The sequence below is a fragment of the Nicotiana tabacum genome, chromosome 4 (assembly GCF_000715075.1).
Source record: "Nicotiana tabacum cultivar K326 chromosome 4, ASM71507v2, whole genome shotgun sequence".
In the NCBI taxonomy this organism is placed as follows: Eukaryota; Viridiplantae; Streptophyta; class Magnoliopsida; order Solanales; family Solanaceae; genus Nicotiana; species Nicotiana tabacum.
The window spans coordinates 35,320,757-35,344,902 of NC_134083.1; the positions used below are offsets into that span (position 1 = coordinate 35,320,757).

The window sequence follows — 24,146 nt, forward strand, 5'->3', positions numbered from 1 at the left end:
TACTTACAAGTTACAACCATCTTGACAACGACGTCGGCCGCTTTGTTCTTGTTGGGCGTGCGAATAAAGTGCTAAGTAGTTAAAAAGATTATAAATTTACTTATAAAAAGTAGATCTCTGAATAGCGTGAGAGTTTTTGAAAAAAATCGTACGAATTTTACCTAAAGCAAATAACATATTTAGTCCAATAGTTCTTACACGCGTTGCTTTTGAAATCGGCCACTTCATTATTTTCCCTCACGTATAAAAAGGCTTTTGTGGATAATTTTAATATTTATTGACAATTTCTTAAAAGAAGATCGTGTTCAGATAATTCACTGGTGTTTGTTTAGTATTAAGTTTTACAGGATTTGAGAAACTTATTGATTTTCTTATACCTTCTTTTTTGTTGGCAAAAACTTTATTTAACAAGCAACTTTTACAAATATTTCTTTTTGCAAACTCATACTTTTGCAAATATTTAAACAAACACCACTCTAAGTATTTTAAGAAACTTTTTGAAAAATTGTTTGCTTGTTCAAAAGAGACCTTAAGGGCTTTTTCAACGTTCAAAGGTAAAAGGATTTCTTTTTTTGATATTCTTGAGTTTATTATGATACCCCAACAACAACAACAACTCAGTATAATCTCATTAGTGGGGTCTGGGGAGGGTAGTGTGTACGCAGACCTTACCCCTACCCTGGGGTAGAGAGGCTGTTTCTGATAGACCATCGGCTCCCTCTCTCCAAAAACTCTCCACCTTACTTTTGGGGTGACTCGAACTCAAATCGGAGAAGCAAAATATAAATAGAGACTAAGCTAATAAAATACTTCTCCCCCTTTAGCTCAACTCTACCTATGGTAAGTGCTTATTAGCCACAAATTTATTTAATTTATAAGTGATAGATCAGTTTACGTAGTTCAACTTGACCTTGTGGTGATAAACCTACTCAGGTATCTTTAGAAAAAGATGATAAACTACTCATCAAAAACATATTTTAGGAGTATTTATGTACAAACATTGTACTTTCTAAATATTAAATTCTAATAATTTAATTCTCCTAAATGACTTGGTAGTATACTAGTATTTGTCATACTTGCTTAGCTTAGCATTCCTTAAAAAGTGTTTGCAATATTTTAGAGTTCATTTATTATTAAATGGTAAGCATTATCAACTTTTACTTCAAATTCTGCCAAAGTCTTTTTTGTTCTTGTTAATAGGATCGTTGGAATAGCGTATTTACATACTATTGGCATGAGATGAGCTTAAATAGAATAATGTGATCGGTGATAATTCATATACATGATCCCAACTTGTTTGAGATTGAAGTATAGTAATAATAGTTGTTGTTGTTAATAGGAATACACCGATGTACAAGTTTATTTATATTAAGACAGCTAACCAACCAAGCGTACTGCGTACTTGTGTTTCCGCAAGATATATATGTTTTAAAGTCCAGCATTAAAAACTCTTCCTTTGTATTCTTTGTGGTGAAACAGTTTTTGTCTGTTCGACTAGGTAGAGGTATAGCTTTTCTGTATACCAAAGGTTCATTATTCGGGAAGTCTGTCCAAAAACATCAGTCTATTTTGTTGAATAAATAGGACAAGCTGGGTATATTAATGTGCTAAGATCCAAAGGACATTGATCCTTTCAGATTTCACGAATTGGGACCCTACCGTTTGACAAATTTGCCTTTGATCAATCTCCTCTCACGAGTAAACTTACCTTTTTATAATATTATCATTATATAATAATCATTTACTATAAAAATCAAGTTTCTCTATGTACTAATTTTTATATTATATATATAATATATGTCATCTATAACAATACTTCACTATAACAAACAAAAAATATCGAAATAAACGAAACTATTATAAAGATATTTGACAGCAGTAATATCCACCAAACTGCTGATGTTTGATGTGTCATCGCACTTGCCCACTGATCCTCCTTGTTTCATTCTACTGACAGGTACTTAAACAAAAAAATTGCAGCACATAGAAAACAGAAAACAAAAACAGAAAAAGAAAAAGGAATTGAGAAACAAAATATATTCTTAGTAGCACTGAACCATCATCTTCTGTTGCATGTTTGTGGAATTGGTTATGGTATAATTGAATCGTGATCACTCCTTATGTCAAAATAATGTCTCCCATTTTGGAATATCAGAAACTCATCTCATAGTTGACAAAGGAAAGTCAGATTTCACAAGTGGCATTGATGATTGAACAACATGAAGCACCAGCTACATATACCAAACAACAATAACAACCCAGTAAAATCCCACTAATGGGGTTTAGGGAGGGTAGTGTGTACGCAGACCTTAACCCTACCCCGAAGGAGTAGAGAGGCTGTTTTCGAAAGACACTCGGCTCAAAAAACAAAAAGACAAAAGGACAAAAAGGAAGATAATATTAGTATCACAACAATAATAATACGATAAATAGGAATAACATGAAATCCAAAAAGAAAGATACAAAGCAAAGGGAGATTAAGCGCAATAACCATAGTTCCCAACTGTTCTGTGACCAGAACCCATCACCTCATTTGGATTCTGGTCCCATACAATAGGAATTTATTTATTACAGAAAATATACTGCCATGGACTGTCTCCAAATATACACAACTAAGACACATTACTAGACATAAAATAGTAGTAGTACTTTTCCTCATTACTACATACAACCATGAACTCAATAGGACCAGAAACCAAAACCTTGGTCTTCGACTGGAAATCCAAAGTAGCTCACATTTGAGGATGTCACGCGATAATCATCATCCTCGGCTTTTGCAAGCAAGTTGGCAGTAGAGAGCATTGTCTTGTTGAAGTTCTCTTCATCATCTTGAGATAAATCTGACGGTTCAGGTTCAACTACATAAGAATCACCTTGCTTTACGAAAGAGGAATGCACCCCATCAGTGTAATGTGGGCTTTCTGATCCTAAGACATCACTCTTAGCAGAGCTTAGATCTTCCTTAAGAACCCGAGCTGACACATTGGACATTTTAACCCTTGAAATAGGATCAGCCATGGTTTCTTTTGGCGATGAATCGGAGTGTTTCTGGAAGTCGCGTTGAGTCAATTGCCCATTTTCTTTCTCATTGAGAAGCAGCTTATCGTTGAGCTGGAAAACCTGAATAAGGATTGAACCATCACGTAGTTAGAGCATTGTCCACGAGCTCGAAAAATGGAAATTACATTTATCCTTATGCTGCAAATAAAATAAAACTTGTAACTTAAAAATTGTAAAGCTCATTACCTCAGCTCTAAGATTTTCCTTTTCCTTGAGGAGATTATTGTAATCTGATTTCAGATTGTCATATTGATTCCTTAATGCTTCATATTCTTTCTCGAGCTGTTTAGTCTTCCATCGTGCGCGACGATTCTGAAACCATATTGCAATTTGGCGAGGCTGCAGACCAAGTTCTTTAGCAAGCTGGACTTTTCTTTCTGGTTCCAGTTTGTTCTCTTCCCCAAAACTCTTCTCAAGAAACTGAACTTGGTTTTCTGTAAGCCGCCTCTTCTTTTCTGCTTGATGAAAATACTCTCCCAATTCATCTGCTTCATTCTCTTCTTGATCGAATGAGTCAAAGAATGACCTCTTCCCTCCATTAACACTGCCGAAACTGACCATAGAACTAGATCCTGAATGATAAAATGGCCATAGAATAGATTACTACGATGGTGTCAATCTTGACAAAATTCATCCATTAGATAGTCTGAAATTTTAAAAACAGCTGTAATTTCTGTATACTACTCATTGCACTTCTTTTCCTTCTTCCCATTAAAATTTGCTATAAGAATTCAATTTCATAAATTGATGTGTTATCATCTACCTTACCTGATCCAAACTTAGAGCCAATCAACCAAATGGCGCACACATGATCAACCACCAAAAATGATATAACTAGTTATCCCAACAGAGTGATTCAATTCTATATATTACAAGGGAATTATCATAAATTCATTTGAAGAATTAAGATTCAAATTTATACCAAAATACTCCACCAAATACAGATATTCATCTTCTTCTGCAAGAATTCATCTTTTAACATATAATCACAGCACTCATCAAGCACACAGAACTACGTGATCGTTCCGGCACAGTGACTTTTATAATGTAAAATACAAATATAGAAGAGGAAAAAAAGTCAACGCTACTTGAGAAAGAACAACAATAGTAGTGTAGAAGATACACATACCCAAGTAAGAAGAAGAACAGCCGGGGACAAATAGAGAACCAAGATGCTCTTTTGCAGTAGAAGAAGAAGAAGACATAACCCTCTGTTTCTGAATCAAAACACCATCGAAATTAGAAGCACAAGCACCAGCACCAGCACTGTAGAGCATCCCTGGAGCCATCATAGCTATATATTCTATAATGTTACAAAGCTGTAATATTCAAGAAACAGCCATAGGGCGTGTTCCCTTTATGTATCTGGGGTTCCTGATATCACTACCACCCCTTTAATACAAGGATTGATGTGAAAGAATAGTGATCTAGAGCTTATGGCGAAAGAAGCTGGTGATAATAATTTCGGTGATGTGGGAAGTGTGAGAGCACCTGCTGCTGATCACCATCAACATCACCCTTTGTTAACAATTGAACACAAGGATTATTACTACAGAAAGAAAGAGAGATATGAGGAACCGGGAAGTCTCTGTTTTTCTTTTCTTGGGAATAAAGCAGAGGAAGGAAGGTATTGGAGCAGAGAAGAGATGTGAAGAAAAGATTGAATGAGTTAAGCCAAGCGTTTGATTTGTTTCTCTTTGGAAGAATACTACTTAGCTCCTCCGTGGGGGGCTTTTAACGAGATGGTAATATTATAGTGCGCACTTTTATTTTTTTTTTACCATTATGCCCCTTCAAACAATAGTATTATTTGTATAGCTTTTTATGTGGTTGTTGGTAATGCGATTAATAAAAGGAAAAAATTGTTTGACCCAAAATTTAGATATGGATTCAACCAATTATATTTAAATAAAATGAAATCAATCTTAGCTAATAGTAATATCCAAAAGACAACGTTATCGATTTTATGACAGATAATATGTATATTTGATCGAATGATAATAAATGTGAGCAATAATAACAATATTTAATGATCCTAAAAGGTGGAAGATAGCATTAAATAATATAATAAGTATCAATGAATGACATTTAGGTAAATAAAAACGTGTGAGTCACCCGAAAAAGGGTAAAATCTGTGGATATTCTTTCTTACAATGATGCATGATTAATGAGCATTTGAACACTCTCGTCTTGGATCAAGTGAAAAAATTAGACAAGAATCTTAGTAAAAAAGTTATTTTCATATGCTTGTGATATGACCAGATTCTCTCTACAAAATCAATGTGTTTTCTTACAAGTGAATATCTCATGTCCTCTATCATTGTGTCTTTTTCTATTTATAGGGAACATATTCCTATAAATAGTATAGGTGCAGAGAATATCCACTAGAATATTCTTTTTTGTCTCCTATCTTAAAACTAGCTGTTATAACTCTCTCTAAGATGCTCGACCTCGACCCTGATCTATGATGACTTCACGTCCTTGATCTTCGCTGATTCTTCGACCGCACCTGTCATCGCTATAAGACCATTTTGACCTGGGGCAGATCTTTATTGAAATTCTTACTGATAACACGTGGCGGCCGATGAAGGCTATCATGATACTGATGTGGCTTGCCTATATCAAAGATATTTTTTGGCCCATACAATTAGTTCCTCTGCTTGTTGAGCTCGCCCTCGCGGCCGAGTTCGATGAGCGGATACTGTCGTTTGTGATCGAGCCTATCGAGTCGAATATACAGGTCGTAGTCATTGTAACGATCAGGCAACGTGGCTCTCTGCGAGCCGCGTATTTCAAATTCCTTGAATTTCTCGGGTAATTCATTGGAGCCATCTGGTGCAAGAGAAAGAGTGATGTCGTGACGTCATGCGTCATGATGACGCCATTTCCCAATGCATTGCGTCGATTCTCGTTTAACCCTTGATTGGTTCTGCCGTTTCGATCTTCGTGCTAATCACGATAGGTCGTTTCGATTCTTGTGCCCCCAAATCTTATAAATAGGGGATGGTTTGTTGATTTCGAAGCTTTTCCCACATTCTTTCTACTTTATAAGCATAACTTCTCCTTCTCCTTCGTAGAACCTTTTCGCTTCTCTCTTGTTTTCTCTGCTTCTTTATTTCTTTCCATAACAATGTCGGACCTTCCATCATATATCCACATGGAAGATCATTCTATTCCTCTAGATGTCATTTTTCCTGATCAGAGGGAAGATGGCGGAGTTGCCGTTGAGGAGGAAACCCTCCCGACTGTAGAGGAGATCGTACCTCGATACTCCGATGCTAAACCCAACTTCCATAAGGCACCGAAAGTGGCGACGGAGGTTCAAATCTACGATGATGGTTGCATGATTAGCCAAATTTAAGGCTATGCTCGGCCTCCCTGGTCACGTAGAGTTGGTCCCTGCGGGTGATGATGAAGTGCGGGTTCATCGTCCCGGATTTTGCGCCCTTTACGCATATCCATTCATTATTGGCTATTAGTTCCCTTTGTCACCGTTGATAGAAGAGTTATGCTGCTACTACAATGTATACTCAGCGCAGCTTGCCGCTTACATCTCTAAGGTGGTCAAAATATTGACGAAATTGGCCGACGTTGATATAACAGTACGCCACCTGATCCATCTCTTGGCCCCTCATTTCTATCGAGGGACGTTGTTGAATATTCGCCACCGCGGGGGGAAACGTTTGGTGGTGAGGATGGATGACAAAGCTAGTCGGTGTTTCTAGCTTGACTATTTCTTTGTCAAGACCGAGGACGTAGTGTCTGCCGCCACCGACTTCCCTAAGGCATGGAACCCCTCTCGTAAGTGTTGTGTTCGTTTGTGTTTTTTTGTTTAGCATTTTTCTTGTTGTGGGTTGGTTAATCAGCTCTCCCTTTTCTGCAGCTACTATTTGACCTCTCCGGATGGTGACCCATATTGCCATTTGGGTCAGATAGATCCTTCCTCATACGGCGGGGATACGTGACTGGCCGAGTTTCTATCAGAAATTTAAGCCGTCCCTTATCTCAGCAAGTAATCTTTTCCCTACTGTCGACGTTGTGGTTCTGTCGTCTATGCCTGTTCTTTTTGTTGATTTCTTCCTTCTAATTTTTCTCTAGGTCCGGTCAGAGGGTCCACGAGGAGGTCGAGGGCCCCCGTACCCTCGTTCCGGAAGAGGAGGACCACTACGCCTTCAGTCTCAGCCCCTCCCTCGGCCATTGCCACTCCTGCCTTCATCCCAACTCCAGTCGTCGCTGCTTCTACCTCCGTCTCTATTTCGGCCGTTGAGACTTCTTCTCCTCCTCTATTTTCTCTTATTGATGAGGACAACGAACATTCACCCAGCAACGGGGATCTTCAACCTCGAAAAGGGAGGTCTGTGGACGTGGCTGACGGAGTCTCTCTAGTCGTTGATGCTGTGGAAGGGGAATTTACGTTGCGTGAGACAACGACAATTTTTGTGAATGATGATGTTGAACTGAGTCTTGAGAACCCGAGGCCAGTTGAAGTTAATGTAGGCGTGTCTCTGCATTCCAAGGGGAGGGGGAACAAGGAGGCGGCTACTGGCGACCATGAACTTTAGCGGCATGAGGAGGCTTCAACCTCTCGAACAACCATGGACGCTTTTTTGCCTACTGATGATGAGGAAAAGAATGTTGTTGAAGAGGGCGATAAGTTAGACTACATAAGAATGATCGACGAGGGGCTCACCCAGATCTAGGTGAGATTGGAGAGGGGTTCGAGGACTATCATGATCCCGATGGATCGTGACTTGTTGGTGAACACTGAGGAGGTAGTCCCAGCCCTCAGCCCTTTCTGTTCCGATGTTGAGGGTAAAACACTCAAGGAGATAAATGACACTGCCCTGTCGAAGAGCATTGTTGGCCTCGCTCTCAAGGTAAGTATTGTTGTACAAACCTTTCCTAACTCTTTAGAACGCTTTTAAGTTCTAACATTTTCCCTTTTATTTGCAGACGCTGATTCTGGAAATTGAAAGCGCCCGGAGGGAGAAAAGGCGCAAAGAAATCATTGTGAAGATGAAAAGGAAATACACTGAGTACTGCAGCAAGTATCAGGATCTCCGAAGTCGGCTTCAAGAGAGCGGCGATGTGCTGGCCCTAAGGGGAGATTTGAAGAAAAGGGATGAGGAGCTGGTGCAGGTCATAGAGAAATGCAGCTTCCTTGAAGGGACGTTAAGAAGTAGAGAGGAGGAGTTTGAGGTTAGCAGGGGCGTAGAGGCCCAATGCCGTGATCTTCAAGCCATGTGGTTGAGTTGCGAGGATAACTTGAAGAGTGTCGGTTTTAGGGTGAAGCCCTAAGCGGAGAGATCACCAAAAAATAGGAGGAACTTGAGATGGTAGAGTCCTCTCGTTTGGACACTCGGAGGAAAGCGAAGATCCTCAAGTTGGCGAATAAGACTCTTCGGGCCGAGCGGGAAAATGACCAATCAACGGTTAAAGCTAAGGAGGATCAGCTCTAGGAGAGTATCGGGGAGCTAGAAAAGGAGAGCTCCGACCTTCATGACCGAGTGATCGCTCTGGAGGCTGAGAGGGCTCAACTACTTGCACGACCATCTTCTTCCAACACTTCTAAGTTTCCAGTGTACCTCGAGAGTTGTACAAAGAATGGATCCACGTCGAGGCCCAGTTAGATGTGTTTTGGGACTTGTATGTAGTGAGCTCTATTTCTAAGGCCGCTTTTGAGGATGCTTGGGTTAAGGCTCGTGAAGCTCGGATCGCTTGTGGGTATGATCCCGCCACGTCTCGATCTGACGAGTCAGATAGGGAAGAAGGCGTAGACTGGCTTGAGGAGGATGCCTGGTATGATACCGTTTATCCTCAGGCGGGGATGGCGAGGATGCTGGGAATCGAGATGATGAGGGTGCGGAGGGTCATGATAGCGAGGGCCAGTAGTTTTCCCTATAGACTTTTTTGTGTATTTTTGCCAGCGTCTTCAAGAGCCCTTGTAATGAACTCTTTATTCATATATGAATATTTAAGTTGTTTTCTGCACCTTCTTTCATACTGTCACTTGTTTCCGCACTTGTATACTTTCTTTTTGTTGTTTTCTCATTATGATTTCTATTTTTTTTATTGTCGTCGTCTTCTAGTTAGTCGTAGCCTTGGGGACGAATATTTATGGGCCATATCTGCCCTTTGTTTATATAGGTCGAGTGTGTCTCTTCGCTTAGATTTGGCTAATAGGTGTTGTTTGAGCTTGGTTGATTTTGATCTTTTGCCAAGTTGTGGCCGAGGTCTGGTAGGTGTTTGTTCGGGCTGGGTCGAACTTAACATTTCCTTAAATTGCGACCGAGGGTCGATAGGTGTTATTCAAACTCGGTTGAACTTAACCTTTTATTAAATCGCGGCAAGGGTCGATAGGTGTTGTTCGAACTCGGTCAAACTTAAGCTTTTGTTAATGTGCGGCTGAGGACCGATAGGTGTTGTTTGAGCTAGCTCGAACTTAACCTTTTGTTAAGGTGTGGCCGAGGGCCGACAGATATTAATCGAGTTGTGTCAAACTTAACATTTTTTTATTAAATCGTGACCGAGGGTCGATAGGTGTTGTTCGAACTTGGTCTAACTTAACCTTTTTGTCAATGTGCGGCCGAGGGTCAATAGGTGTTGTTAGAGCTCGGTTGAACTTAACCTTTTGTTAATGTGCGGCCGAGGGCCGATAGGTGTCGTTCGAGCAGGGTCGAACTTTTCCTTTTGTTAAGGCGGTTTTGATAAACGTAAGTTTCTATTACTTTTGACGTATTTGTTCTGATTACATGATTGGAGAAAATTACAAACTTTGGGCATTGGCTGATGTTCCAGTCCCAGTCCCAGTCCCAGTCTATCTAGTCCCTTCATTGTTCGACTTGGAGTGTATTGAGGAGTCGGGCAATGAAAGAGAAAGCAATCCCTTCTTCGCATACTTCAACTCGAAGTGTCCCTTTCATCACCTCGTTAAAAACTTCCTCGAGAAAACCGTAATGGGACAAAACTCAGGTGAGGGAAAACGAGTACAACTTGGGGGCGCTTCTTCCTTTTAGAAGTTGAAGTATTTGAGGTGGTTGATGTTCCAATTGTTTGGTAATTGTTTTTCCTCCATCATCTCTAGTTGGAACAAACCCTTGTTTTCTTTAGCTGTACTTTTGTACGGGCTGTCCCAGTTTGTTCCCAGTTTGCATTCCTGTGGATCTCTGCTTGCTTGGGTTTTGGCTTTGAGTACGTAGTCCCCAACTTTGATCGGCCAGACCTTTGCTTTCTTGTTGTAGTAACGTTCCGCTTGGTGCTTTTGGGCGACCATCCTTATGTATGTCATATATCTTTGTTCGCCGATCTCATCGAGTTCTTTCCTTCTACTCTCGTCATTACTAGTACCGCTTTCGTGGGAGTACCTTAGGCTGGGTTCTCCAACTTCGACTGGTATGACTGCTTCGGTTCCATAGATCAGAGGGTGTCTCTCCTATGCTTGTCTTCGAGGTGGTTCTATATACCTATAATACTTCTAGGAGTATTTTCGGCCACAGTCTATTGGTGTCTTCGAGCTTTTCTTCGTGATGTTTAATTTGTACTTATTGAAGGATTCTCTCTGCCCGTTACCCGTTGGCTGATACAGGGTTGAAAGTATCCTCTTAATATGCTATTTCTCGAAGAATTCAACAGTTTTCTTTCCCGTAAACTAGGGCCAGTTATCGCAGTTGATCTGTTGGGTAGGCCGAATCAGCAAATGATGTTTTTCCATATGAAGGTGATTACTTCTCATTCGCGTATTTAGGAAAATGCTCATGCTTTCACCCATTTAGAGAAATAGTTAGTTAAAACTAAAAGAAATCGTACATTACCTCGCCCTGCTGGGAGGAGTCCCACGATGTCCATTCCCCACTTGATGAATAGCTACGGAGAGGTTACTGATCGGAGATGCTGGCCTACTTAGTGAATTATTGGGGCATATTTCTGACATTGTTACCATTTCTTCACAAATTCGGGGGCGTCGTTTTTCATTGTAGGCCAGTAGTATCCTGACCATATGAGACACCTAATGAGTGCTTGATCGCCGAAATAGGCTCCACAATGGTCTTCATGGACTTCTTCGAGGACGCGATGGGTTTGGTTTGGGCCCAAACATTTTGCCTGAGGGCCGCCGTATGCCCTCTTATGTAGGTCGTTGTGGAGGAGGTTATATCTGGCTGCCTGTATTCTTAGTTTTTTGGCTTTCTTTTTGTCGTTTGGGAGTATGTCGTCCTGCAAGTAGGCGATAATACGATTGCGCCAATCCCAAGTTAAACTTATAGATCTTACCTTGATTTGGTCCAGCAACGAGGTGGACTACATTTTTATCCCCGATCGTGATACTTTTGGTGGTTGTGACCAATTTGGAAAGGCCATCCGCTTCAACATTTTGAGCACGCGGGGATCTGGTCGAGTTGGCATTCGTCACACTTGGGCAGCAACTTGATCTCGGTCTGATATTTTTGCAACCTTTGTTCTTTGATTTGGAAAGTCCCTGTGACTTGGTTGACTACGAGCTGGGAATCATAATGGAGCTTTAACCGCTTCGCCCTATACTTAAGTGCTAGTCTCAGTCCTGCAATTACGGCCTCATACTTAGCCTCGTTATTAGTCATATCTGGGCATCTTATGGACTGGCAAATTACTTCGTCGGTAGAGACCTCGAGCAAGAGTCCTAGTCCGGATCCGAAAGCACTGGATGTGCCTTCAGTGTATAGGACTCATAGGTCTTATGTTTAGGTAGAAGCATGGACGGCTTCCTTCTCGACCTCAGGCATTATCCTTGCGCTAAAGTCTGCAACAAAGTCGGCGAGCACTTGCGACTTTATCGTTGTTCGCGGCTGATATGTGATATCGTGCTCATTTAGCTCGATGGCCCACTTGGACAGCCTCCTCGATAATTCGAGTTTATGTAAAATACCTCTTAGAGAAAAGGTGGTGATGACCGAGATAAGGTGGCACGGGGAATAGGATCTAAGCTTTTGTAAAGCTATGAGTAGTGCCAGAGACAGTTTCTCGAGGTGTGGGTACCTCGTTTCGGCGATGACGAGTGTTTTGCTAAATTTAATAAATGGGAGATTGCATACCTTTACTTTATCGAATCAGAACTGCACTTACTGCCACTTCAGAGACGGCGAGTTAGACGAGGAGATGTTCCCCAAGTTCGGGCTTCAAGAGCAGAGGTAGTGATGACAGGTACGCCTTTAGCTCTCGCAGAGCTTGTACGCACTTGGGAGTCCACTTAAGGTCGTTATCCTTTTTTAGTACACCAAAAAATCTGTGATATTTGTCGGAAGACCGCGAGATAAATCTTGATAGGGCGGCAATACGACCAATCAACCTTTAGACTTATTTCTTAGTACTTAGTTGCTCCGGTATCCCTTTGATAGCTTTGATTTGTTCTGAGTTGACTTCGATCCCCCGTTGTGATACTAAGAAGCCTAAAAACCTCTCCGAAGCTACGCCTAATGTGCGTTTCTCTGGGTTTAGTTTTATTATGTACCGTCTCGGTATGACGAAAGCTTCCTTCAAATGGTTGACATGGTCCTCCGCCTTTACAGATTTTACTAGCATGTCGTCGATATAACCTCCATGGTCTTTCCAAGCTGATCTTTGAATATTTTTGTGACCAAACTTTGATTGGTAGATCCTGCATTCTTCAGCCCGAATGGCATGACCCTATAACAATATGTTCCTCGGTGGGTGGTGAACGTGGTTTTCTCTTGGTCCTCTTCTTCCATAAGTATCTAGTTATAGCCCGAGTATGCATCCAAGAAGCTCAACAACTCGTGCATGGCTGTCGCATCGATGAGTTGGTCAATATGTAATAACGGAAAAGAATCCTTCGGGAATGCTTTGTTCAGGTCCATGAAGTCTACACACATCCTCCATTTCCCGTTTTTCTTTTTGAACATCACTCGTTGGTGATCCACTTGGGGTATTTCTACTCTCTAATGGAGCCATTTTCTAATAAATTCTCTACCTCCTCATGGACGACATCATTGAAGGCAGGGTTGAATTTTCATCCGGCCTGCCTTACCGGGGGTAGAATGGATCGATATTTAATTTGTGTGTGGCGATCTCCTTGGGTATGCCCGGCATATCTGCATGGTTGAAGGCAAACAGTTCTGCATTAGTTATTAAAAGTTGAATAAATTTACCTGGTTCTCGGAGTTTGCAGCCGATGTAGGCCTTTTTGCCGAAGTCGTTGGGGTCTAATTGAACGGGATCAAGGTCCTCTATAGTTGAGTCGGTGACTTCAATCATTTCGGGGTACATGATGAAGTCCATGGTCTCTTCTTACGTCGACCTCGATCCTGTTGATTGCTATGCCTCTTTTTCCTTGTCTTTCTTCTATTAGGTTATCGTGTTGTCTAAGGTGATGCGGTAGCATTCCCGGGATGTGTGTTGTTCTCCCCATATGTTGAATATCCCCAAAGGCGTTGGGAATTTGATTACTTGGTATAAGCTGGAGGGGACGACTTTCATGGGGTGTATCCATGGTCATCCTACTATGGTCCATGATGTGGAACGTTGTCTCTAACGTTATGCCACCCGCCAAGACGGGCAGTGTAATTTCACCCGATGTTCGTTCAACTGCATTATTAAAATCGATAAGTGTGATGTAGCGCGACACTATCTTGTCCTCGAGTCACATCTGGGTGAGGACTCGGGGATGGATAATGCACGCTCCACTTCCTTCATCTACCATGATACGTTTGACATCAGTATCTAAAATTTGTAAAGTAATAACGAGAGCATTATTATGAGGGTAAGTCAAACCGACGGTATCTGACTCATCGAAGATGATACTTTCTTCAAGTCTGTCATACCGTTCGTGGGTGATAGATCTTTTGATCTTGTGAGTGGCAGTGAATTTAACGCCATTGATGGAGGCATCTTCGTTGCCGCTGATGATCATATTGATGGTGTATGATGGTAATGGTGCCTTTGGCGGGCCTTGGTTTTCACGACCTCTGGCAAAGTTGTTGCTCCCCTTGCCGCTCAGCAACTCTTTGAGGTATCCCTACTACAACATGTTCCCAACCTCTTTCCTGAGGGAGATGCAATCTTCTATCTTGTGTCCGTGCTTCTTGTGGAATCCGCAGAGGGTGTCGGACTTTGTGGTGTTCGGGTCGGACCTCATTTTTTGCGGCTACTTGACCTTCGTTTTGAGGTTTTCCAGGGCATAGACTATTTTTGTAGGTGACACACAAAAATTGTGAGATGACAATAAGGGGGCATACCTCTCTCATTCCGGTGAGTTCCCGTCCTCGGCCTAGATGGGCAGTCATCATAGCGGAAAGAAGACGGGGCAGGGGCTCTGACGTATGGCTGATGTCGTTTTATGTTTGGTCGTGATACCGGGTGATCCCTCCTTACGTTATCTCTTCATTGTTTCTTGGGCTCGGCTTGTACCGTGACGAGCTGTCGAGTTGCTCTATTGAGGTCGTCGTCATCTGCTCGAATTTTAGCATATTAAGCATTATGGATTTCATCTCAAGCGGTTGGAGGATACTTCATCAACCGACTCAGCAATTTTCTGGTCGCTATTGAACCCTCTCTTCTTAACCCGTTCGGAAAGGCCGCCACTACCATCCCTTTAGACACGTTTGGTAGGGTCATCCTTACCCTGCTGAATCAGGCGAGGAAGTACATCAGTCCCTCTCCCAAGGATTGCTTAATGGAAAGATGTCATTTACTCTTGTTTCGGCTTTCTTGGCCCCGACATGTGCCGTTATGAATTTATCAGCCATTTCTTCGAAGATTTATGTGGAGTGGGCTGGTAGTGTTGAGTACCACGTTAACGCCCCTCCCGTAAGGGTTTCACCAAATTTCTTCAGCAAAATAAATAACACTTGTTCCTTGGTGAGGTTGTTGCCCTTCACGGCAGTGACATAATAAGTCACGTGATCTTCGAGGTCAGTCGTTCCGTCGTATATCCTGATATACAATGGCATTTTGAAGGTCTTTGGTATGGCATGCGAGGCTGCTTCCTCGCTATACGGCTGCTCTACGAATCTACCGGCGTACCTCTTTGGCAATAACTTAGGGGTGTCTGGTACCTTTTCGACTCGTTCTTGGTATTCTTTCATTTGATCTCTAAGCTTTTTATTCTCATTCTCCATGTCTTCTATCCTATTTAGAACAGCCACGAGGACGACGTTGTCACCTGCATTGTTAGTAACATTGTGAGTTAAACCTGGTGTTAGAGGGCCTGGTTAGTCGCCCTGTTCGTCTGCTCGTTGCGCTGTATGGGATCTTGCGGTCTCTATGGTCGTGCATGGAGCAGGTTTGTTGAGCACGCTTATTAGTTTATCGGTCAACCACGTTTTGAAGAGCTTTTTCATGGTTGGTGGCGTCCCTTCTCCTGTGGACGTGGAGACCACTTTTCCATTTGGTTTTGTTATGCTATAGTTGGGGGGGGGAGGTGACCTCTCACGTCTAGGGAAAGCAGTGGGTGTCACATTATTGCCTAGTGTTTCATAGCTCTCGTTGATAGCGTTCATGAGTTTGCCAGGGAAGTCACCAGTCATTTTCGTCTTACCTCATTGGTTACCTGCCATGTAAGTATCCGTACATGCAGAGAAAAAAAGGAAACCTTGTGGTTCGTTAGGTTAGCAACTCTCACGAGTTATAGATCTAAAGGAAACTAAAAACAATTAGCTAATAAGTCCCCACAGACGGCGCCAAACTGTTTGACCCAAAAATTTATATCTGGGTTCAACCAATTAGATTTATATAAAATGGAGTCAATCTTAGCTAATACTACACTACTAGAAATTCGGCAAAAACCGACCGCGGTCGACTGACCGATTTTGGTCGGTAAAAAAACCGTCCAAAAAATCGACCGAAGTCGGTCGATTTTTCAAAATATTTTATTTTTTAATTTTTTTTTACAAAACCGACCAATTTTTACAAACTTTGGTTGGTTTTCTTTGGCGCAAAAATGCGGGAAACTATTTTTGAGTCCCGCGAAATTTATTTTTCAAGAAACTGACCAACTTTGGTCAGTATTTTATTTAAAATAAATTAATATTAATATTTAAAAAATGACCAAAATCTATCGGTTAATTCGGCCGATCATTTTTAAAAACCGACCGAATTCTGTCGGTAATTTTATTTTTTAATAAAACCGACCGACATCGGTCGGTTATTTTAGTGCGAAAATATAATTAAAGAGTATAAATGAAATAAAAGACAGTCTTAAAATAAAATGCACCAATGGTCTAGTGGTATAATAGTATCCTGCCACATTACAGACCCCGGTTCGATTCTCAGATGGTGTATTTTTTAATTACATCATTAAAATATCGACCAACTTTGGTCGGAAAAAATCGATCAACTTCAGTCGATTTTTTTGGAAATTATTTTTTGAATTTAATTGACCAACCGAAATCGATCAGAAAATACCGACCAAAGTTGGTCGGTTAACTCTACCGACATTACGATTACTGACCACCAGGAATTGGTCGATTTTTGGTCGATTTTTGCCAATTACCAACCAACATCGGTCGATTTTGGCGGTCGGTGTTCCCCGTTGTTTTAGTAGTGTTAATATCCAAAAGACAAGGTTATCAGTTTTATGGTAGATAGTATGTATATTTGATCGAATGACAATAAATATGAGCAATAATAACAATATTTAATGATCCTAAAAGGTGAAAGATATTATTAAATAATAATAAGTAGCAATGAATAATATTTAGGTAAATAAAACTGTGTGAGTCACCCGAAAAGGGGTGAGATATGTAGAAATTCTTTCTGACAATGATGAATGATTGATGAGCCTTTGAACACTCTGGTTGTTCTTGAATCTAGTAAAAACGTTAGACAAGAAACTTAGTAAAAAGGTTATTTTCGTATGCTTGTGATATGGCCAAATTTTCTCTATAAAGTCATGTGTTTTCTTACAAGTGAATATCTCATGTCCCCTGTCATTGTGTTTCTTTCTATTTATACGGATCATATTCCTAAAAAGCCTAATAGTACAGGTGCAGAGAATATCTACTAGAATATTCTTTTTTGTGTCATATCTTAAAACTAGTCGTTATAACTCTATCTAAGATGCTCGACCTTGAACCTGATCTATGATGACTTCACGTCCTTGATCTTCGCTAACTCTTCGACCGCACTTGTCATCGCTATAGGCCACTTTGACCTGGGCAGATATTTGTTAAAATCTTACTGATAACACGTGACAGCCGATGAAGGCTATCATAATACTGACGTGGCTTGCCTATATCAAAGGTATTTTTTGGTCCATACAAAAATGAGAATAAAGATAAGTAAAATGAAAATTAATAAACTTGTTTTGATTGAAAGAAAATGGAATAAGTAAAATAAAAATTAATAAACTTGTTTTGATTGAAAGAAAGTGGAGAAGGGAGAATAGATAGAAAATAAAAACATTTTATCTTCACATTCACTAGGCTTATCACTTACGAGGACGAAAATAAGATTTCTGCTTTATTTCTTTTTTCCTTTGTGATTTTTAATTTCATAATATGATTTTAGTTTAGTGGATCCTTATTATTAAGATGTCTCTAAAAATATCTTACTATTTGGAGAAATTGGTAAATTCAATTATGGAGAGTGATTCAGATGACCACGGAGGAGCCTAAAGTCCCAATCAGTGGGTGGGGTGTCGTATAGTGAAAAATATGGCTCTTTCGCATTGCCCTTTGGATCTTTATCTATTACTAATTTTCTTTTTTAAATAAACGTCTAAGATCCTGAAAATTCTTAGGGATCTTTATATATATATATATATATGAAGTCCCAAAGTCAAAAATAAATTACTAGAATGTCCTATAAAAATTGAAAGACCATTGTATCCTTTCCTTGAATGCTACTTTTATATTATTTTTGTATCAAAAAGTAAATTTACCCTTTAATAAATAATAATATGTACTACAATCTACAATAAATCAGATAAATGAGAAGATAGTAGCATGAAGGATACAATAAACGGAAAAGGGCCAAAAATGCCCCTAACGTATTGATAATGGCTCAAAAATGCCTTCGTTAACCTTTTGGTCTAAAAATACCCTTAACGTTTTATTTTTGGCTCAAATATACCCTTGAAACTAACGGAACATGGATGGTAAATTTTATCACTTTTAAATAGCGACGTGACATTTTCTAAGCCTGCCACGTGTACTCCTTGCACGTGAGAACAAACTCCATTGAACAATAACACTTCATCCCATCTTCCATTCATTCCCTAAATAATCTCATCCCTAATATGCATAATTGAAGAATTCAAATTGACGGACCAACTTTCCATTGTCTAACAAACAAGGAGAAAATACATTCTTGATCATTGAATCGCATCAATGGAGCGTCGATGAAACCTTCCCAGACCTTGTTGTTTATACTGAAAGAGAGTGTCAGGCGAAGGGAGAATAAATACATAACTGGAGGAGGTTGGATTTAATAATAGCTCAAGCAAATTTTTGCAGTTAATGGAAAATGAAGGCCTGCTTATATGCATATACTCTAAAAATCGAATTGAGGTCTGGGACGTAGAGGGGAAGTGTCTGTGTAAAGTTTATGACTTTGACAAGGAAATCACCATTGTAGCACTCATAAATAGAACCTCCATGACTCAAACTAGGTAAGACTCTTTGTACAGATTTTCTTTATAGATTCTTTGTAAGTATTTTTTACGGAGGAATTATTATAAAGCTAAAGTTCTTGATAGGATTCAACCCAAAGATCTATAGAGTAAAAATTCTTGATAGGTTGTAGAAACAGAGGAGGCAATGGATGAATATATTTTATTTTCTTGAAAACTACATTTTATTTGCTGCAATTTTATTTTGATATCTAAGAGTTGTTTTTATTCAATTCCGTCAAAGGTCTATGATAGTAGGCTATATTTATGCAATTTAGACACTATTTACACTCTAATTTAGCCGCACTTTATTGATATTTGAATGCTAAAAGATAACAAAATGCTCTAATTAAGAATTTGATGCTTTGCAGGAGCTACTCCGAGCTAGGAGGGAGCTAACGAGTGTTTTAGAGTCAACATGGAGTGTGGAAGGCCAATAGAAGGTTAGACCGGTCGAAAAGGAGCGAGAAACACAAGCGAGACGACCCCTCCAGGTGCGCGGCCGCGAATTGGCCTGCGAACTCAAGGCAGTGAGGTAGTAAAAATCCGCGGCCGGATCCGCGGTCGAATCCGCGGCCGCGGATGGGCGAACGAAAGCCAAACACGCAGGGTTAATTATGTAATTTCTTAGGCAACTAACCTAAACCTATATGAAGCCTAAACTCGCCCAGAAGTGAGAGATAGCTGTTTTTAGAAGATTTGAGAGGCAAGAACAAGGGAGAGAAGACGGATAATTTCCTAAGAGTTTTCGTCTTCTTCTTCATACTTCTATTTGTTGATTATGAATTATTTTAGTATTTTATTTTCCATTAGTATGAGTAGCTAAATCTATTATCTAGAGTTGATGGAACCAATTGTTAGATGAAGTCTTGGCTCTATTTTGTTATAATTGACTCATGTTTGTTCTATGATTGTTCAACTACGTATTCTATTGTGGTTAATTGAAAGGGCCATTGATTAATCGTGTCTAGTTACCTTGTGTTGCTTGAGAAAGAACACTTGGTTAGATTGTTGTTGAACAACACCATTTTTGGGTAAGTTAAGAGATTAATTACTTGAATTTAAAAGTGAGGTTAGAAATAACAAAGCTTTGGTGGGATAATTCTGAGTTGCATAAATTGTTAACTAGAGTAGTTCGAGAGAATGCTTCTAGTAAATTATCGTAATTGATCGAGAGATAATTACGGTGGCCCGGAACTCATAATCCTCATAGAGTACTACGGCGAGATTATAACTAAAGAGTTAAGAATTAATCCGGCAATTGGGGAAATCAATAGCCCTAGATCCTTTAACCCTTGAATTCAATTTTAGTCTTGATTATTGCTAATTTTATTGTCATTTTTTCTTAGCTAAATAAATTCCACTGATTATTCATAAAACTCTTGCATCCGGAAGTTGTCTGAGCTTATCATTAGCATTATTTAAAGTTGTAGTAAATAGGTTAGTTCCCTATGAGATTCGACTCCGGACTTGAACTGGGTTATATTTGCAGCGACCGCTTAGTCCTTTTTACAAGGCATAGTTGGGCGTGATCAAATTTTGGCGCCGTTGTCGGGGAACTAACGGTGTTATTTATTACAACTTAGAAGAATTGCTAGTATTTTTAGTTTAGATCAATTTCTTATGGTGTTTAAATTTTTTCATTGAAATTCTCACGTTTGAATTCTCCTACTCAGGTGTATGCCTAGAAGCTCTTCGAGGACTGGTGAACTTTTTGAAAGACTCTCAGACCTCAAGAAAGCATTCAGGGCATTAAATCGATCCAACAAGAAGAACAAACAGTTACAACAAAAACACATACTCAAAATTAAATGGGCAACGTGGACGATGTCAACGAAAACAATCGGAATAATCGGGTTGACCCAAACAATGGAGTGGTGGCACCTCTTGTGCCAGAAGCTGCTCTTTATGATTGGGCATAACCAACTGCTGATAACCTAGCCACCGCCATTGTTGTACCTCATATACAAGCGGAGACATTCCAGATCACCAACAATATGCTGCATCTGTTGCAAAATAAGGGACTGTTCTCCGGGTCATACATTGAAGACCCACAACAACATCTGAAGAATTTCCTATCAATATGTGTGACCCAAAGACAGCCGAATGTGACTCTTGAAGCCATCAAGCTATTACCGTTTCCATTCTCTGTGACTGGAGAGGCTCAAACTTGGCTGAATTCGCTCCTAATAAACTCCATTGCCACTTGGGAAGAATTAGTCAAACAGTTCTTAAACAAGTTTAATCCACCCAACAAGACTACAAGGCAGATTGATGAGATATTGCAGTTCAGGAAGAAACTAACTGTGACCTTGAAAGAAACCTGGGAGAGGTTCAAAGGTATGCTAGTGAAGTGTCCACACCATGGCATTCCAGATCAGATGCTGGGACAAAGATTCTACATGGGTTTAGCAGACAGTTTGAAGGCCAATATAGATGCTTCAGCTGGGGGTGCATTTTTGAGCAAGACATTCACAGAGTGCAAGATTCTTCTTGACAAGATGGCTCAGAATTCAGGCTGGATGGCTAGAGGTACGACACTTACACCAATAGTGCATTCTGTTGCTCTTGACCCAAACAATTCCCATGCAGAGAACATAGCCACTCTCATGACTCAGATGAGCACACTGACAAAGAAAATTGATGAGATGGGTACAAAGCAAGTGCACATTGTTGATACAACAAATGGAAGGATTGTGCACTCCTTGCATAAACCGGTCATATGTGTGCTCGTGGAGTGGAGAGAATGACAACCAGGGCTTCAGAGAAGACATGAATTATGTCAATAATTTTGGAGGTCAGAGGCAAGGTGGGCAACAATGGGGACCAGCACCAAACCAGCAGTACAGACCCAACCTGCCACAACACAACCCCAATTCTGGAGGCGCACGACCACAAGGTCAAGTTGTGCCTTATCAAAGGCAGCAGGGCTATAAGCAACAGTTGGCCTACCAACCACCTCATCAACAATATGACAACAACATGATAGAAATTAGGGGCATGCTGTAACAACTCATTGGAACAAATGGTAAGATGCAAGAAAAGTTAGCAGCACATGATTCAGCAATCAAAGGCATTGAAACTCAATTGGGACAACTATCTATGGCCTTGAACAATCTCCCCCAAGGAATATTGCATGCAGATACAAATATTAACGCAAAGGAGCAAAACCCAAATCAGCTAATGGCAGTGAGTCTCAGGAATAGAAGAGATTTAGACAGAGAGCAAACAGTTGTTCAATCTAGGAGAGAGACTACGCCAACTACTCCAGTTACATTAAAGGCAGATGGGTCAGCAGAGCTCACCGAGGTGGTAGTTAAACAGGCACAGGTTGACAAGGGTAAGGCGAATGAAGGTGAACAAGTCTCAGAACAGGTGGCACATCTTGTGCCAGAAGCTTCCAACAAAGAAAAGACTTCAAGTAGTGGACAGAGGTTGACTCCTGCACCATTCCCTCAAAGATTGGCAAAACAAAAGAAAGATGATCAATACAGGAAATTCATGGAAATGCTTTGACAGATTCAATTGAATATTCCACTGATGGATTCTTTGAGGGAAATGCCAGGGTATGTAAAAATGATAAAGGACCTGATGTCGCGGAAATTCGACTTCCAGGACCTGTCCACTGTAACTCTAACACAGACCTGCAGCGCGGTAGTGACAAGACCTATGGCCCAAAAGGTGTCTGATCCAGGTAGATTCACTATTCCATGCACTATTGGGAGTTATGCTTTTGCTAAAGCATTGTGTGACTTGGGAGCCAGCATAAACTTGATGTCTTTAGCAATCTATACAAAACTGGGCATTGGCAAAGCTAGACCGACCTCAATGTTGTTGCAACTGGCTGATCGCACAGTCAAAAGACCGACATGAATTCTTGATGATGTGCTTGTGCAAGTGGGAAAATTTATATTTCTTGCAGACTTTGTTATTCTTGACTGTCAGGTGGATGAAGAGATACCCATCATTCTGGGAAGGCTATTCTTAGCCACTGGGAGAGAATTAATTGATTGTGAGACTGGAGAGTTGAAAATGAGATTGAACAATGAAGAAATAATATTCAACATTCAACAATCCATGAGGAGACCCAATGATTTGCAAACTGCTCACTAGTGGAGGCTGTGGATGTGATACTGCAAGAAGAGGATGAGACCCTTAATGTCAAGGATCCACTAGAAGCCTGCTTGAAGAATTTGGAAGAGATGGACGGTGAAGGGTTGGCAGAATGGGTCATGGATCTCGAAGGTCAAGGATACTGAAAAAGGGAACCTCAGTTCGAGCCCCTACGCTTAGAAGAGAGAGCCACACCACCTGCAAAACCATCAATAGAGGAGCCACTACAGCTGGACTTGAAACCGCTTCCAGCCCACCTCAGGTACGCTTTCTTGGGGCGTAATTCTACTTTGCATGTTATTATATCATCTGGTTTGCTAGCTATGCAGGTAGAGCAACTATTGTAGGTATTGCAAGAATATAAGACTGCTATTGGTTGGACCATAGCAGACTTAAAGGGTATCAGCCCAGCTTTTTGCATGCTCAAGATTCTTCTGGAAGAGGGGCACAAACCTTCCAGGGAACATCAACAACGGTTGAACCTGAATATGAAGGAAGTAGTAAAGAAGGAAGTGATCAAGTGGCTGGATGCGGGTATCATCTTCCCCATCTCTGATAGCAACTGGGGCAGTCCTGTCCAATGTGTGCCGAAAAAGGGAGGAATGACGGTCGTATAAAATGAGAATAACGAGTTAATCTTGACTCGTACAGTCACGGGGTGGTGGATTTGCATGGACTAGAGGAAACTGAACACAGACACTTGAAAGGACCATTTCCCCTTGCCTTTCATTGACCAAATGTTGGACAGGTTAGCCGGGCGGTCCCACTTCTGTTTCTTGGATGAATACTCAGGGTATAACTAGATATTAATAGCCCTGGAAGACAGAGAGAAAACATCCTTCACTTGTCCATATGGCATCTTTGCCTTTCGGAGAATGCCCTTTGGACTTTGCAATGCACCGGCTACATTCCAGCGGTGTATGTTAGCCATTTTCACTGACATGGTGGAGGATATTATGGAGGTGTTTATGGATGATTTCTCTGTGGTGGGGGATTCATTCGAAGATTGTCTTCATAACTTAAGAAGAGTGCTCAAAAGATGGGTGGAGACAAATCTAGTGCTGAATTGGGAAAAATGTCATTTTATGGTACAAGAAGGAATAGTGTTGGGGCATCGAGTGTACAACAAGGGCATTGAAGTCGACCATGCCAAGGTTGATGTGATTGAGAATCTGCCACTGCTCACTTCGGTAAAGGTAGTGAGAAGTTTCCTTGGGCACGCCGGGTTCTATAGGCGATTCATTAAAGATTTTTCCAAAATTGCTAACCTCTTATGTAAGCTGCTTGAAAAGGATCAGCCCTTTGTGTTTTCTAATGATTGCAGGTTGGTTTTTGAAGTGCTGAAGAAGAGATTGGTGACTGTACCCATCATAGT

At 40.7% G+C, this 24,146-nt stretch overlaps 1 protein-coding gene across 1 annotated transcript; it reads right to left on the minus strand.

Moving 5' to 3' along the window:
- Positions 1-2,400: 2,400 nt before the first annotated feature.
- Positions 2,401-4,787, minus strand: LOC107802472 (uncharacterized). The gene is made up of 3 exons (XM_016625983.2): positions 4,190-4,787; positions 3,247-3,632; positions 2,401-3,120 (listed from the first exon to the last, which is right to left on the minus strand). The coding sequence occupies exons 1-3, from the start codon at positions 4,350-4,352 to the stop codon at positions 2,680-2,682; spliced, it is 990 nt and encodes a 329-aa protein (XP_016481469.1). The 5' UTR covers positions 4,353-4,787; the 3' UTR covers positions 2,401-2,679.
- Positions 4,788-24,146: the final 19,359 nt, after the last annotated feature.